This window comes from Ambystoma mexicanum, chromosome 3q, assembly GCF_040938575.1.
Source record: "Ambystoma mexicanum isolate Mex_15411 chromosome 3q, UKY_AmexF1_1, whole genome shotgun sequence".
NCBI classification, from domain to species: domain Eukaryota; kingdom Metazoa; phylum Chordata; class Amphibia; order Caudata; family Ambystomatidae; genus Ambystoma; species Ambystoma mexicanum.
Genome location: NC_090926.1, coordinates 1,088,318,971 through 1,088,334,116, shown reverse-complemented (window position 1 = coordinate 1,088,334,116; position 15,146 = coordinate 1,088,318,971). Strand labels below are relative to the sequence as shown.

Genomic DNA, 15,146 nt, shown 5'->3' with positions numbered 1-15,146 from the left:
AGAAGGGGTTGTAATTGTGGTCAGCGTGCAGCCTGTCTCTGGTTTGATCCCAGCGCAGGAGACGCAGCTTTTCATCCCTAAAATGTTGATGCTTTTTGTGTACATTATTTTCGTAACGTTATAATATGTTAATCACAGTGCAAACATGTAAACATTTCATTAGCATGTGTGGTTTAGAAAACATGAGAATAAATCATACATGTTTTAGCCAACATTTTGATAAAGATTTCTTTTCTATTTTTAGGTTTATTTAGAATGTAGTTGTGGGCTTTGCAAGTCCACTTCAATAAACACAACTAACTGGTTCTATTCATTAAAAAAAACATAATGCAAACATCGTAATATGGTGATCTAAAACAATAGATAGAATGGGAGGAGATTTGGTCTTTTTGGTGAATAGGAGTTTGTGAGGCATGACACCTGGTCTCAAATATTTGCTTCATCATTTAAACAGATTGTGTGATCCTAGGCAAATCGCCTTGCCTCAGTTTTTCATTGCTCCTTACATGCTTAAAGTGAGATCACATAAAAGTAAGCCAGTGCACCAATAAAACACCCAAACTCTGTTCACACTACACCGAACCCCTACGCCTGCCCCACTGCCACGTCTTACCCATTCTGGGCCCTTTTTTACTTTCTTGACTATTGAGCCCTTTGTCTGAAATATGCTACTGCTGGGGTATAGCTGGCCCACAAGCACAAGGCTAGCCTGGGCAAATGATCCTACACTTGACCTATGATGGATGGAAGCACCTCTGTGTGTGAGGCTGCACCTTAGATATTGGACTGTACCTGTTATTTCAGGCTGTACCGGGCATACAATATCAATTCCTGAGCGATGGTGTCTGCACTTGGTATACAATAACATCACAATACAAAGTCGGTAATTGCTCCAGGCGGAATAGAGTAATAAACCGTCTGAGCCTTATGGAGGGGCAGAGGTACAAATAGGCTTGAGGTTTCATAAAATTGTAGAGTCTATATTTGACAAAAGCACATGACTTTAAACTACTCAAGTGTGAGAAGTTCTCCAGCCAGTCCCAGAGGTCTACCTTTTTGCCAAGCGCTGTTAAAACGTCCTGGGTAACAGTTGCCCCTCTATGTATCCAACCTATATCTCTAAGAAATTTGCTCATATCTTTCTGGAGGGGAGACGTGGTATCCTTTTTACTCACTTCTTGATGTAAGATAGCCAATAACGGGTTAGGAGAACTGCTCTTCATCTTGAGATAGAAGCACGCCCTCTTTTTAAGAACCAGTGCTTTAAGAGAAGGCAGACCCAGCCCAAGCCTAATCAGGGCCATAGGGACACTCGGAGGTAATCCCAGTATACGTCGCCAACATTTTCCCTCCATCACTTGCAGCCAGGCCAGGTTGAATGAAGCAAGGGCTTCCAGCCCATACGTGATCATGGGTGCAAACACTTGAATGTATAAGTGTCTCGTCCCCCACAAGGTAAAACCGGCCTGCTTGCAGGTGAATGATGCAATTAGAGCTCTTACTTGCTGCGCCCTAGTTATTCGCCCTTGTCTACACAGGGAATAGTCGCCCAGCGGTTCAATTTCAACACCTAGATACCGATAGGAAGGGGAATATAGAATAATATTATTACTCACCCAGAGCTCGACTCGGGATACTCTTTTCTTCGTGAATCTGATCACCTTTGTCTTGTCTAGGTTGATCGACAGACCATTAATCTTGGCATATTCCCATAGAGTCGCCGCAGAGCGCCTAATACAAGCTATAGTGTTATCAAAGATAACCAGGTCGTCTGCATATGCTAAAACTGTGCACGGTTCTTCCCCCATTTTGGGTGGGCAGTTATTCGCCTCGGCCAGTGCTAATAGGATATCATAAACGTATAGATTATACACCACGGGTGCTGTTACGCATCCCTGTTTTACCCCCCTATTCTGTCTCACCTGTCTAGTCATGGTGCCTTCTTGATTTAATCTAAGGCACACCAAGGTGTTATAATGTTACTGTTTTAGATAGTGAAGGAGACCTGGCGGACACCCCATGGCTTCTAGCTTAGTCCACAGCCTCACTCTTGGAATGGAGTCAAAGGCAGCCTTGAAATCAATGTATAGTGCGTAGAGCGGGGGCTGTCCTTTGCTAAGCGCCCGCGTTCGGAGCGTGTCCATCACCCACAGGTTGTGCGTGGTAGAGAAGCCACGGCGAAAACCACATTGGAATTTGCTAAGAATGTTGGTGTGTTCTACCCAATTCTGCAGCTCCATAAGCAAAAGTGCTGCAAAGAGTTTTCCTGTGGTATCAAGCATGGAGAGGAGCCTGTAGTTGCTAGGATCCTTGCGGCTACCCTTTTTGAACACCGGCACCAATATAGCCGTTTGCCATGAGCAAGGAGTTATCCCCTGGGCTAGGACCTTTTTGAAAAGTATAGAGAGGAGGTGTGCCCAAAAAGCAGGATGGCTCTTAATAACTGCATTGGCCAACTCATTTGGGACTGGGGCTCTGGAAGCTTTCAAGGTGGCTATTTTATTAATTATGGTCTCTTCCGAGACATCAAGGGGCGGAGGAAAGGGAACCTTCGTTACTGATGTAATTGGATCCTCCGCCTCTCCAGAATTACGGTGTAATAGAAATTTCACCCATGTTTCCTCTCCAATAGGGTTATCTAAATGGCACTTAACCTTCTCTCCATTCTCATTTAATAGTCGCCATATATTACGGGAGTTTCCAGAGCAGATGGTTTTAACAAGCTTTTGGTTTCTGATGTTCCTATCTATTGTTCTGATGTTCCTAATAGTGGCTCTGTATTTATTTTTGGCTTTTCTGACTTTATCATAATAGGTGGTTATATGCAAGTGCCTAAGACCCCACAACTCTGCTCTTAACCCTCTCTTGGCGTCACGTATACCCTTATTGTAAGGGGGAGTAGAACCTCCCAATTTTATCATGTGTCTTTTTTTTATAGTGGCATGGAGACCCGAGAATCCCAGGATCCATTTTCTATCTCATTTGCGGTCATCTGTTCGAAATGAGGAAGAGACCCCTGGGCGGGAGATGAAAGTGCTTCAGTAGCCACTCTAATGTTTCTCTCCGACCATACTATTCTGGTTCCTGCACAGTTAGTTTGAATATTGCCAATGTTCGACTGGATGGCGGAGGGGAGAGGGAGGCGGAGTGAACAAAGAAGTAACACATGGTTGCTCCAATTATTGGGTATAACCCTCATGTCAGAAACTTTGGACTGCATTTCGGGGCACATAAATATGTAGTCCAACGTACTAAATGATGTGCCATTGGACCATGTGTGTTTCCCTGGCCGGTCACCTAATGTTCGACCATTAATCATGGTTAATTCCCATGTCTCAAACAGTTGTAACCACCCTAACCCTTCGCTCTCCCTTTTCCCATGAGACATCAGACATGTTTCACTCAAGACAGGGTTAGGAGAAACCAAATGATCGCCCCTCATATGGCAATTAAAATCCCCCATGACCACTACCGCTAAGTTACCCGACCTTTGTGTCCAAGATGACAATAACTCATGGATGGCCTCTTGTAGTGGTTCTCTTGACAAGGCTCCAGGGGGATTATAAAGGTTAAGTAATATAAATCTACTTTGCCCCTTTTCATTTGGATAGTCCACCTCAACCGCCAGGAGGTAATCAGCGGCTTTGGACTGAATCTTCCGAGAGTTGGCCGTGTTTACCACCCGCGTGAGTAAACCCCCATATGGGCGACCCTTGTCCCCTCTTTTTGCAAGTGACTGATATACTACAAAACCATCAAGCAATAGTGGATTCAATGTCCATGTTTCCTGGAGACATATGCAACTATGCTTAGCCAGCAAGTCCACTGATCCCTCTGGCCTCAGGAGATGGGCAAAGCCTCGACAGTTCCACGATATAAGAGAAAAGCTTCAATGGTTCTGTGTGATTCGCGGGAGAGCTTCCAACAATGTTTATAGAGCTTGCTGTATTTCTGTCATCACTGAATTTTCCGGTGCCACCAGAGTGGATCCTTTGGCCGAGGGGGCTTGTATATCAGTGGTCTCAATTTCCTCACTTAAGTCTCTCTCCTGTGGGTCAACATCAATGGCAATATCTACCGCTGTCAGTTCTTCTTTAAATTTTATAATCATTTGCGCAGATGCCAAAAAAGTACAATGTATGGCAGAGACATGGGAGTTGGGGACCTGTAGGGGTTCAATAAACAAGAAGTCATCAGATGTCATAACTCGAAGTTGAGGAATATAGTGGAGTCTAGTTAAGAATTCTGATCCCGACAGCCAGGGATTTTTTCTACTAGGATAGAGGTTCTTGGTGTAACAGATGCGACTCTGATTATGTTCCTCCTCTGAGCTTTTTTGTACAGGCAGAGTAGGCTCAGGTGTTTCTCCTGTGCCGCCAGGCCCTATGGGATCTTCGGGATATAATGTAGCACTGTAGTCTAGGTCTTGTTCAGAGTCCACCCGTGAGACTTCATCTAGATCCACCACGCTAGACTTCTCTCCCGGTACTAGCCAGTCTGTCAAAGGCCCCTTTGCTTTTATAGATCGAGCTGCCGCTCTTGCCATTCTTTTTCTGGCTTTTTTAGAGCAAGGTCCGGGGCTGATTGAGGTCTCACATTAGGGAGTGGGGCGTTCGTTAGTACTTTCTTGTTTTTAAGTGCCCTTTTGGCTAGTCTTCGTTGTTTCCGTGTGGGAAAGGTCCCAGGACTTTGTACAATCTCTTGATCTTCTACGTTTGCTACTGGAAATTCCTCAACTAGGGCATTGTCCTTAGGTACAGGATGCTCGGCGGCTTCCTCAATAATCATTTCCGGCTCTTCCATCTCTTCCACAATATGGACTGCATCCAAAAGGTTCGCTTCCACCTCATCTCGAGGGAAGTCCTTAAGCTCCAATGCCCTCGTAATGATGTTAGTATTAGTCAATATACGCCCTGACATTTGCAAGAGTATTTTAAGTGCAAATTGTAAAGAGGCTACTGACGATTGTAGCTCGGATATTGCCGTAATATTGGCGTACGGGCTGTTATCCTCTTCAACCACATTTTCAGGGCCATCCTCCATGGAGGCCATCGCCAGATTTGGAGAAGCAGATAGGCGACCACAACTGGCCTCAGGATTAAATACCTCCAATGTTGTACTGATGCTTTCTTTTTGATGAGGTATATTGTTAGCTGCCCTCTGTGGATTCTGCGGTGCCATACCTCTCTGAATACTCAGACAAAGGTCAAGTAATGAGTTGTTATCAATGTCCTCAAAATTCGTGGAATTTAGTGAGATGCTGCCATTAATGCCTGGCACAGCTGTTTCCTCATTGATTGTTGAATTTATTTCCGGTGGTGGATTCACACCAAAAAAATCTGTAATAGCCCCTTGTGCCACAGGCATAGGATTTGTTGAGTTCTTCTTGCCTTTTTTGCCTTTCATATTGTTCTCCATGCCTTCTTTCAATGATGGTGTCTTGCCTTTCCGCAAGTTATAATTCGATTGGGGAGCTCTTTTCCCTCGCTGCATGTCCACAACGTGACAACACAATCCGTAGGATATTTCTTTATCAGAGTCCTACTTCAGTGGAAACGGTACTACTCAGTGCACCACCCCAAAGTGGTCACGTCCAGGACCAATGCCGGGTGTGCCGCCAATCAGTATAGCTCACTTACCTACTGCCCTGTGCCCCTCCAATTCCCCAAGCACCTCTGCTGTCTGTTTTCCAGAACCCTAAGAGAGCGGTAATCAGGGATGTCAGGGATACTAACCCCACCTAATCCCACCTCCACACTCCCACTCCTCGCTGTTACTCCTGCACTGGTCTCGCTGTTCTCCCGGCAGGTCCAACGACAGCGCAGAGGAGAGTAGGCAGGGCAAAGAGGGTAGGTATGAGGTACGGGTATGGGCCAAGGATAGTAGGCCACTAATTGATGTTTTTAGTGGTTTATACTGATCAACTCTGCAGAAAGCCTCCTTTCCTCCTTGCCTCCCTGTGTCAGGCCGCACCTCGCTTTCCACTGAACTTGCAGTGAGGCCGCTTCAGACACTCAGAAAGCACAAAACAGATGATGTTAAATGAGGTACAAAAGGTACGTGTTTTTTGACCATCAAGCGGTGCACTACAACATACGGGCACCACAGGAAATTGGTGGTACAACTGTGGGCTAGTGGCAGGAGACTACAGCATACGCCTCCACTCAGCACCTCACCAGCAGTCCTGTACCTAGGACTAAACCAGTACACGGACCACAAACCAAGCGCCTAACCCAGCGCCAGTGCCTGACACACACTGCTGCCGTGCTACACAGGCCTTCACTCTCACTCACAGCTTCCTAGGAACTAGGAACTCGGCGCGGCTCCAGTCACCCCGAGGCCCGAGACCTACTTGGCGTCTACTTCCGTCTGCTTCCGTACGCACAGCAGCCTCGGGCTTCAGCATCTCGGGTCCCGCGTCTCGGGTCCCGCGCTACACAGCTGGGTTCTTCCTTCGCGGAGCTTCGGCGCTCGGAGCACAAAGCTCGTAGCACGGCATTTCCTGCGTTTCCTGCAGACTCGGGCTTAGAGGAAGGGACCTGTAAACCACAGAGTCCACTGAGTCAAGCCGCACTGTCGCCCGTACACAGCAATCACAGTCGCTTCCGACTCTCATGCGGCAGCAATGGGATATTATTATATTGTAGCCGTCATTGCTCAGGTTAGACTGCATTTAGCATAATATGATGTTGCGTGACCAGCAAGGCTTAAACTGACATGACTTCACAGGCCATTAATACTGTACTGAGATAAGAAGTCATGGGTAAGGGCTCATGATGGTTGCACCAGGTGTGCCAGTGAATCCATGGCAAAGTGAGTCAGCACAATACATTAGTACTAGTCGGTATTTTATTAAACGTACACTTATTGCAGACTAGCAGGTGTACCTGTGCTTTGCAGGTTATTCCTACTTCAGTCCAAGTTTGAAGATTGTTTAATGAACTAAACCAATGCTTCTTTGTAGACCAGATTGATAGTCTTTCCTGTAGGAGCTAGTGCGAACAAATTGTCTTTGTTTCTAACTCTGGAGTAAGCCACATAAAGCAGACCATGAGAAAAGCATGAATCCCGTAAACCGGTACGAGCTACTTTGAGTTGGAGCGTTGAGATTGCGCAGCAACATTATTGGTGTCCCGATCTACAGCCGAGGCAGCAGCGACCTCAACATAAGGGCTGGACGTGTATAGCTGAAGCATGTAACCTTGAAGTGCCGTGTGTGTACGGCTGAAGCATGTACAGTTCGTACTGTTGAAATGGCATACATCCATCAACTTCTGTGGGAAATAAAGTTTCTGTAATTATCATGAGAGATTTGCCACGATATGACAGACAACGTTATAGCGGACGCTACTGAAGAGACATGCACCGTTTCCTGTCACCCGCATTACTACAAAATCACTGTTTTGTGTCCCCTGCATGACTGCAAAGTGAATGCTGCTGTCAGCTAGAATGCTGATAGTGCGGAAAGGTTAGGCACAATAAACTGCTGAAGTTTTCATAAACTGCTGAACTTTGTGAACAATGAACGTAGAACTATGGCAGAACTACGGTGCGAATAGCCATATGCCAGGTTAAGCATTGCAGACCACTTAAAAAAAATAAAAAATCAGAAAAGGGTATATTTTATACTTGTTTCCTTGTCTAAACCATGAATCCTACCCACATGCCCATTTTCAGGTTTGTAGCATGTTAGGAACTATGCTGAATATTTCAAACAAACACAAACACAAATCCAAGCATTGCAGACGGCTAAAAAAAGAAATTTGAAAAATGTAAATGTTATACTTTTTACATTGTTATACCATGAAACCTAGCCACATGTCAAATTTCAGGTTTGTAGCATGTTGGGAAGTATGCTGAACATTTCGAACAGATACACACACATAGCCAAGCAATGCAGAACGCTTACAAAATATATAAACATGTATATTTTATACTTTTTACATTGTCCACCATGGAACCTACCCACATGCCAAATTTCAGGTTTGTAGCATGTTGGGCAGTATGCTGAACATTTTGAAAAGACACACACACACATATCCAAGCATTGCAGAATGCATACAACAAAAAAAAAAGAAACATGTATATTTTATACTTTTTCCATTTTTTACACCGTGGAACCAATCCACATGCCAAATTCCAAGTTTGTAGCATGTTGGGAAGTATGCTGAACATTTTAAACAGACACACACATATATCCACAAATTTGCCTTTTATATATAGAGATATTTTTATTATTTACATGTGTGATGCCAGTAGGACCTAAAATCATATGACAACCCTTCCTGTGCAGCGTCAGAGGTCATGAGATGGCATTGCATGTGATCTCATCACTAGTGCGATGTTCCTTTTGCTACTCCTCGCATGTTAACTGGTGACCCTTCTCCTCTGGAAATTCACTCATTTCAAACATATGGGATATAGCAGGATATCCAAAAGACCGAAAACTACTTCTAAACTACTTTTCGAATATCAGAAACATGGTTATGAGGGGAAACAGAAAGATTCTGATACTCACATTTGGGTCTTTGGGCCAGTCACACCATGCTTAAATAGAAAGTCACTAGAGACCTCAATGCCCTGGAGCTTACAAACCTGGCGGGAAGAAGAAAAAGGACAATCTCAGTACTGTATCAGTTGCTGGAGCATTATGATCCTCTGGAGCGTTTGCCATACATGCTCAGTTGTATCTGGGAGCATAATCACAAAGCCGCCAAGTGCACTACAGACAAGGAACGCCAACTGAAACTCTATTACAGGTGGTATTTCTCCCCTGACAAACCACCACAAGAACCATGAATGACCAGACAATTGCTGGGCGGGATGTCTGGAAAAAGGTACTTACTACCACATTCTGGAAAGACGTTCTCTCGCACATCAAATCCATGCTTAAGATATCACTGCCCCTGGATCCACTAGTTGTCCTCCTGGGAGACCATGGTGATGGGATATACCCACTTACAGGGAACGAATCTAAGCTACTTACTCATCTCTTACTTGCAGCCATGATCTCTCTGCCCCGTAACTGGCAACACCCAGAAACAGGGATGTCATTTAGGGGTTGCCACGGGTCGCAACTGTGACCCCTGAGGTCTCTTTTGCTACCCCTGTGGTCTACCTTGCTATCCCTAAAAAATGTTTTTTAAAAAAAAAAGTGGCTTTTTTATTTTTTGTTTTTTTTAAATGCAAGCTCTTGGGCTGTGGCCAGCGCCATGTGACTCTTTGCTTCTGGAGTGGCTGGCTTTCTTGTTCAGGCCTCTTAAAATAAATTGAAGAGGGGTTCCACAAGTCGAACACTTTCAGCAGTGAGCATAAATAAGAAGGAATAGGAATACCAAATAATGTGTCTTTCTGGAATTCCATATGATAATTGCTAGACTCATTAAAGGTTTATTTCAGGCACACTTCAGGGGGTGAGTCACTGAATTAGTCTGTTCTTAAACACCTCAACTCAGCCTTTCATCCTTCTGAGGTCGATAAATGAGTAGCAACAGGGTGGGTGATATTGTATGTATATTTTTTCTATATAAAGCGCTTAAACGTGAGTGCTATATAATAACACATGATTATCATTTGGCCATGGACGTCTGCTTGGATTCACAGTAATTTGGTAATATGGCCTATATACACTGATCTTAACGATACATATGGCGATCCATTCTTGTATGAAATGTAACCATATTTTTCATAGTGTACTTAGGAACAATTTCAAAAAAAGTAGCAGGCGCTCCTCTCCAGAAAGAACATGGCATGATAACATGTTCTAAGATGCAGTTTGAAGCACACGCTTTTTTGCTCACTGTACCTTTCACAGATGGGAAATATCCATTTGCACATCAGTCCTTGTCCAGCACCGAAATGCCATGGCAATTCCTCTCTGAACAAGAGTACCAACAGCAACCCCATACACGTGTTTCAGCCTTGTTGGGCCTCATCAGTGAGGTGAAGCTGTGCCTCTCTGAGCACAGTGAGCAGGGAGTCCACGTCTGGTTGCCCCCAGGTAACTCAGGGTGACCAACCCCAAGTTCCTTGCAAATATTTCAAAAGAAGTAGCAGGCGCTCCTCTCCAGAAAGAACATGGCATGATAACCTGTTCTGAGATGAGAGTTTGCAGCACACGCTTTTTGCTCACTATGTGATGCCACTTCCTGTTTTGTCAAGGGGTGAAAGGTCATATTCCATCGCTTCCCGCGATATCACTTCGGGGTGGGGTCAAATTACATCACTTCCTGTGTTGTCATCAGAGGTCAAGAGGCGTGTGATGTCACTTCCGTTACCCCTGACATTTTGGTGAAATGACGTCCCTGCCCACAGCAATGTGTGGGAGAAACTTTGAGAAATTCTCACCGCTGAACAAAACATAGCACTTGCAGGGGGAAAATACATTACCAACATAGCAACGTGGCTCTTCTTTATTAATTATGTATCACACTCTTACTATGGCTTATATAAGCCACAACCGTACATACACCTAGCACTGTCATTGGATAGTGGTCTGTTTTCGTGAAATGGCTATGTGAGGTCAGTCTTTGCCGAAGTGACTTAGGTTTGATGACGTGTTATCACTATGGAAATGTACAAATATCTCGATGTCTGCTCTCATTGACACTGCACTGTCCACTGTCTGTCTCTTAAAATCAATAACGTTGTTTTAAAAATAAACATAGTTACATATCCAGTGGGTCTTAATAAAATTGCGTAATTGGTACATACTTAAAATAATTAATCATGCTTTATCTTTTTCAGATTGAAAAGGAAATGGAGAAACACATAGGTATGGAAAACGTGTTTTTTTAACACCGTTTCAATCCAAAATGCACTAAATGAAAGGTTTTTGTTAAGTTCTAAATGTGTTTAGATATAAAATGCTGAGCAAAAGTCCTTAGACATATATAATGCTGAAAATAGCAATGATCCATAGATATGTGGATATGGATTCTGCCCCATTTGTTGGAAGTATACCATACAAAGATGCTGAAAGATGTACCCCCATCTCGGGAATATGAGATCATCAGATAGAAACTGAAATGAGTAAGTCAAAACTGATTGCTTTGCCAATACTGTCTTTTGTCATGTGATCAGGTTATTGTTTCTTTAACTGAGCGCCACACACCGTGGGTAATAATAAGCAGCGCTCAGATGCCTGAGGGTTCGTAGCGCTAATGCAAAATTATTATTATTATTATTATTACCTGCAGGAGGTGTAGTGCGGGATGTATATTACAGAAGTGCCGCATACATGGAATTCATTTACAAGACCTATGTTGGCCGTGTACTGTCTTTTTTCAGTGACTGAGGTAGATAGGCAAAGTGTACAAACAGGTTCACTGTTGCTGTTTTATTTGTGACAGTATTTGGTGCTCAGGTGAGAATATTTTTGGCTAACTCTTCATCTTGGAGCAGCTGCTGATTCTCTTTGTTGATATTTTAGTGTCCACTCTTTCCGCCTCTCGGTCATCACGAACAGCTCTACAGCCAACCCTCTGGAGCTGAAAGACCACGGTCCCCTATGTTCTAGGAAAGAGTCCCGCTTTTTAAGGCTAGCAGATGGGACTGTGGCGACCTTGAGGACTGGGAACCACCCTCTATGTGAGTTGACCTTTGAGGAGGCATATGGTGGTTCACTCAGGATCCCCAGTCTGTCTTATGCCCCTTTTGTGTCACCCACCTCATCACCCCTGATAATCCTTTGCAATCCTTTTGAACATCAACAAATAATCTTGCAAAGACTTTGCCGGTCACCAGACTCGAAACTGCAGGTGTGAGCAGAGCCCTTAATAATAATGAGGAAAAATGGTTTGCTGAGAGATCTAGGAGCTCAAGCATTGGTAATGCACACCACCGCAACCCCCAGCAGTGCTTCGTTTGATGCAGAAAGCCGACGGGCTCCATAGGGATCCCCAGCATTTGCACCAGTATGAAAATGCATGCCCGTGCAAATGCGGGTGCATTTGTATGGTGGAGAGGAAGCGAAGCGGCAGAAATGCAAGTTGCGTTCTGCCCCTCCTCTCCACCATACAAATGGACAAAATGGGGTTGTTGAGGGTGACTGGCGCCCCCCGCGCGCTTCGCCGCAAGCCCCGGCCCCAAGAACATGGACCGACACGTCTGTCTTGGTTCGGGCTTCCCGGTCGCTCTGATGCGGCCGGGAACGCCCCGTCTATTTAAACTGCACGCGACGGCGTGCAACGTCACGCCGCCGCGTGCGCGCCCGTCATCGGGCAGCGCCACACTCCTCCTTTTTCGGGGAGAACCAACAATCCTCATTAACTCTTCACTGCACACTGTAAAACATTGGAAACGGAAACAAGTCATGATCATAACGGGACAACACAAACAACTCACACAAACTATGTCCCAGGAGCACCCCTTTATTAGCATCCACCCGGGTCCCCTTAACTATGCTTTCTCACCCTCTGGATCCTCAGCAAATTGTCCCAGCACAGAATCGGTGAGGCGAGCCGGTTTCCCTCGCCCAGCCCTCTGGGGGTACCTCCTGCTCGCCTCCGGCACGGGTGATCGGTCCGCCTGCGGACTTCGCATCGGAGACTCCGGCATGCAGGGTGGATCTCCCTCGGGCTCCAGGGCTCCTTCCAGGTCCGGATCAGGAGGTGGGTCAGTCCTGGGGTCTCTGATCTTTTTAAAGAAACTCACGTTCCTCGTCACTTCCGATCGTCCATCCGACGCCGTTACCATGGAGCCCCGGACGGCCACGACATCCAGCGGCTCAGGCTCATATGGCAAGGAGAGTTTCACATGCGGGTGCCGATTGCGAATGAGTACCTCATCACGCGGCTCCAGCTGTTAGGGGCGAAGCCCCCTCCGCACGTTTTCCTGGTCCGTCCTTGCTTACCGGTCCATCTCGACCCGTTGATCGTCAATGACCGCAGGTTCCCGTTCTCCGACCTCCGGCAATAGCCCTTGCGGGCATCTCCTGAACATTGCTTCTGCCGGGGCCACTCCCGTGGACGCTTGTGGCGTGGTGCGGTACACTCTCAAGAACTGGTACAGGGCCCTGTGTAGGGACTGCCCCTGGCCTTGGGCAATTCTAAACGTCTTATTGAGGGTTCTCATCAGGCGTTCTGCCTCCCCATTCGCTCGAGGCCACAGGGGCATGATCTTCCGGTGCACCACCCCGCAGCTCACCATCAGCTCAGCAAATCGTTCACCCTGAAAAGGCGCCCCATTGTCCGAACACAGCGTGTGCGGGAATCCGTGAGCTGCAAACACTTTCTCCACCACCACCACCACGTGCTCAAACGCCACGGACTCGACGAACTCCACCTCCGAGTAGCAGGAGTACTCGTCCACCAGGACCAGGAAGTGGGTGCCCATGGTGGTGGACCCAAAATCGGCATGAACCACCTCCCACGGATGGGTCCCTCTCGGCATTGCCTCGATGACCGGTTCCTGCTGTAGGGGCGACACTGCTTGACACCAGACATAGGCCGCCACGAACTCGTCCACCTTGCGTTCCAGCTCGGGGAACCACACCTTCATCCGGAGGCGGGCCTTAGTCTTGGCAGCCCCTTGGTGGCCCCGGTGTGCCAGCGCGATCACCTCACCCACCTTGGATTGGGGAACTACAATCCGGTCGCCCCGAAGCAGCATGCCCGACGTCGAGAAGGACAGTTCCTCAAGCACCTTCCACAGTTGTTCAAGAGCCGACCGGGCCTCCTGAGTGCGTCCCGCCAGGGCCTCAAGCGCAGACTTCCAGGAGCCCCACTGCATGGACTGTCTCAATACTCTGAAGCACTCATCCTGTGCCGCCGCAGCCTCCAGCTCCTGGAGAGGCATGGCATTCGGCGTGGCAGCTTCCACCACAACCTGAACATGCTCCTCTGCTTCCTGCTCACAGACGTCACAAACTCCTTCTCCAGGCGGCCCGGAGTGTCTGGACAGATAGTCAGCCGCGTTGTTTACCCCTGGCCGGTAGACCAGGGTCACCCCATATTCTAGAAGAGCCAGCATCCACCTCTCAATGCGTGCCGGCGGTTTGGATGACGACCCCGCTAGGATCGGCAGCAGCGGTTTGTGGTCGGTGACCACCGTCACCGGGCGTCCAAGTACATAGAGCCGGAAATGGCGGCATCCCCATAGCACAGCCAGAGCCTCGCGCTCAATCTGCGAGTAGCATTGTTCGGCGTCTGACAGCGCCTTGCTGGCATATGCGACTGGCCGGACGCCGCCATCACGGTCAATCTGAGTCAGCACTGCCCCCAGGCCGAATGGGCTAGCATCGACGATGATTTCCGATGGTAGGGCAGGATCGAAGAATGACATTGTGTCCTCAGCCGTGAGGGCGCACCTAATGTCATCGAAGGCCGCCTGTTCCAGCGGACCCCAATTCCAGACAGTGTCCTTCCTTGTCAGGGCTTAGAGGGGCTCAGATCTGGACGCCAGGTTCTTGATGAACCGGCCACATTAAGTGACCATGCCCAAAAAGCTTTGCACCTCCGACACAGATTCCGGTGGTTGGGCCTTCTGTATGTCCAGTACCTTCCTGGGGTCAGGCGACACCCCCCCTTCCTTGAACACAAACCCGAAGAACTCCAGGGAGGGGCGCAGAAATTCGCACTTCTCCTTATGTAGTGTGAGTCCCAGCGACTGCAGCCTCTCGAAGGTTTTCGCCAGACGCCTCAGGTGGGCCACCTCGGTCCTCGCGAAGACCAGAATGTCGTCGCTTATGTTTAGGACGCCCTCCAGGTCGGCCAGGGCACCCTGAATGATATTCTGGAATACTTCTGCAGCCGAGGACACCCCAAAACTCAATCTCTTGTAGCGATACAGTCCTCAGTGCGTGGTGAAGGTGGTAATGTACCTTGAGTCGGGGTGGAGGACAACCTGGTGATATCCGGCCCTGAGGTCTAGCTTCGAGAAGAATCTAGCACCCTGCACCTCCGCAATGATGTCATCCAGTGTCGGTGTGAGGTGCCTCTCTCTCCTGATGGCCCTGTCGGGGATTCTCATGTCTACGCAGATTCTGACTGCGCCCTGTTGTTTGAGTTTCCTTGCCACCACTATGGGGGACACCCAGGGAGTCGGTCCCTCCACCTTCTCGATGATATCTAGATCGACGAGGCTGTCCAGTTCTTTATCTACCTGCTCACGGAGGTGGAAAGGTACTCTCCGATGTTTTAGGGCCA

General features: G+C 47.4%; 1 protein-coding gene across 1 annotated transcript in view; it reads left to right on the top strand.

Annotated features, from left to right (window-relative positions):
• LOC138447628 (uncharacterized) overlaps positions 1 to 15,146 on the top strand; it is a 1,020,308-nt gene that overhangs the window by 325,760 nt on the left and 679,402 nt on the right. Inside the window, exon 8 of the mRNA XM_069603826.1 lies at positions 10,747 to 10,774. Within this exon, the coding sequence (XP_069459927.1) occupies positions 10,747 to 10,774 (28 nt within the window). The remainder of the gene's footprint in view (positions 1 to 10,746; positions 10,775 to 15,146) is intronic.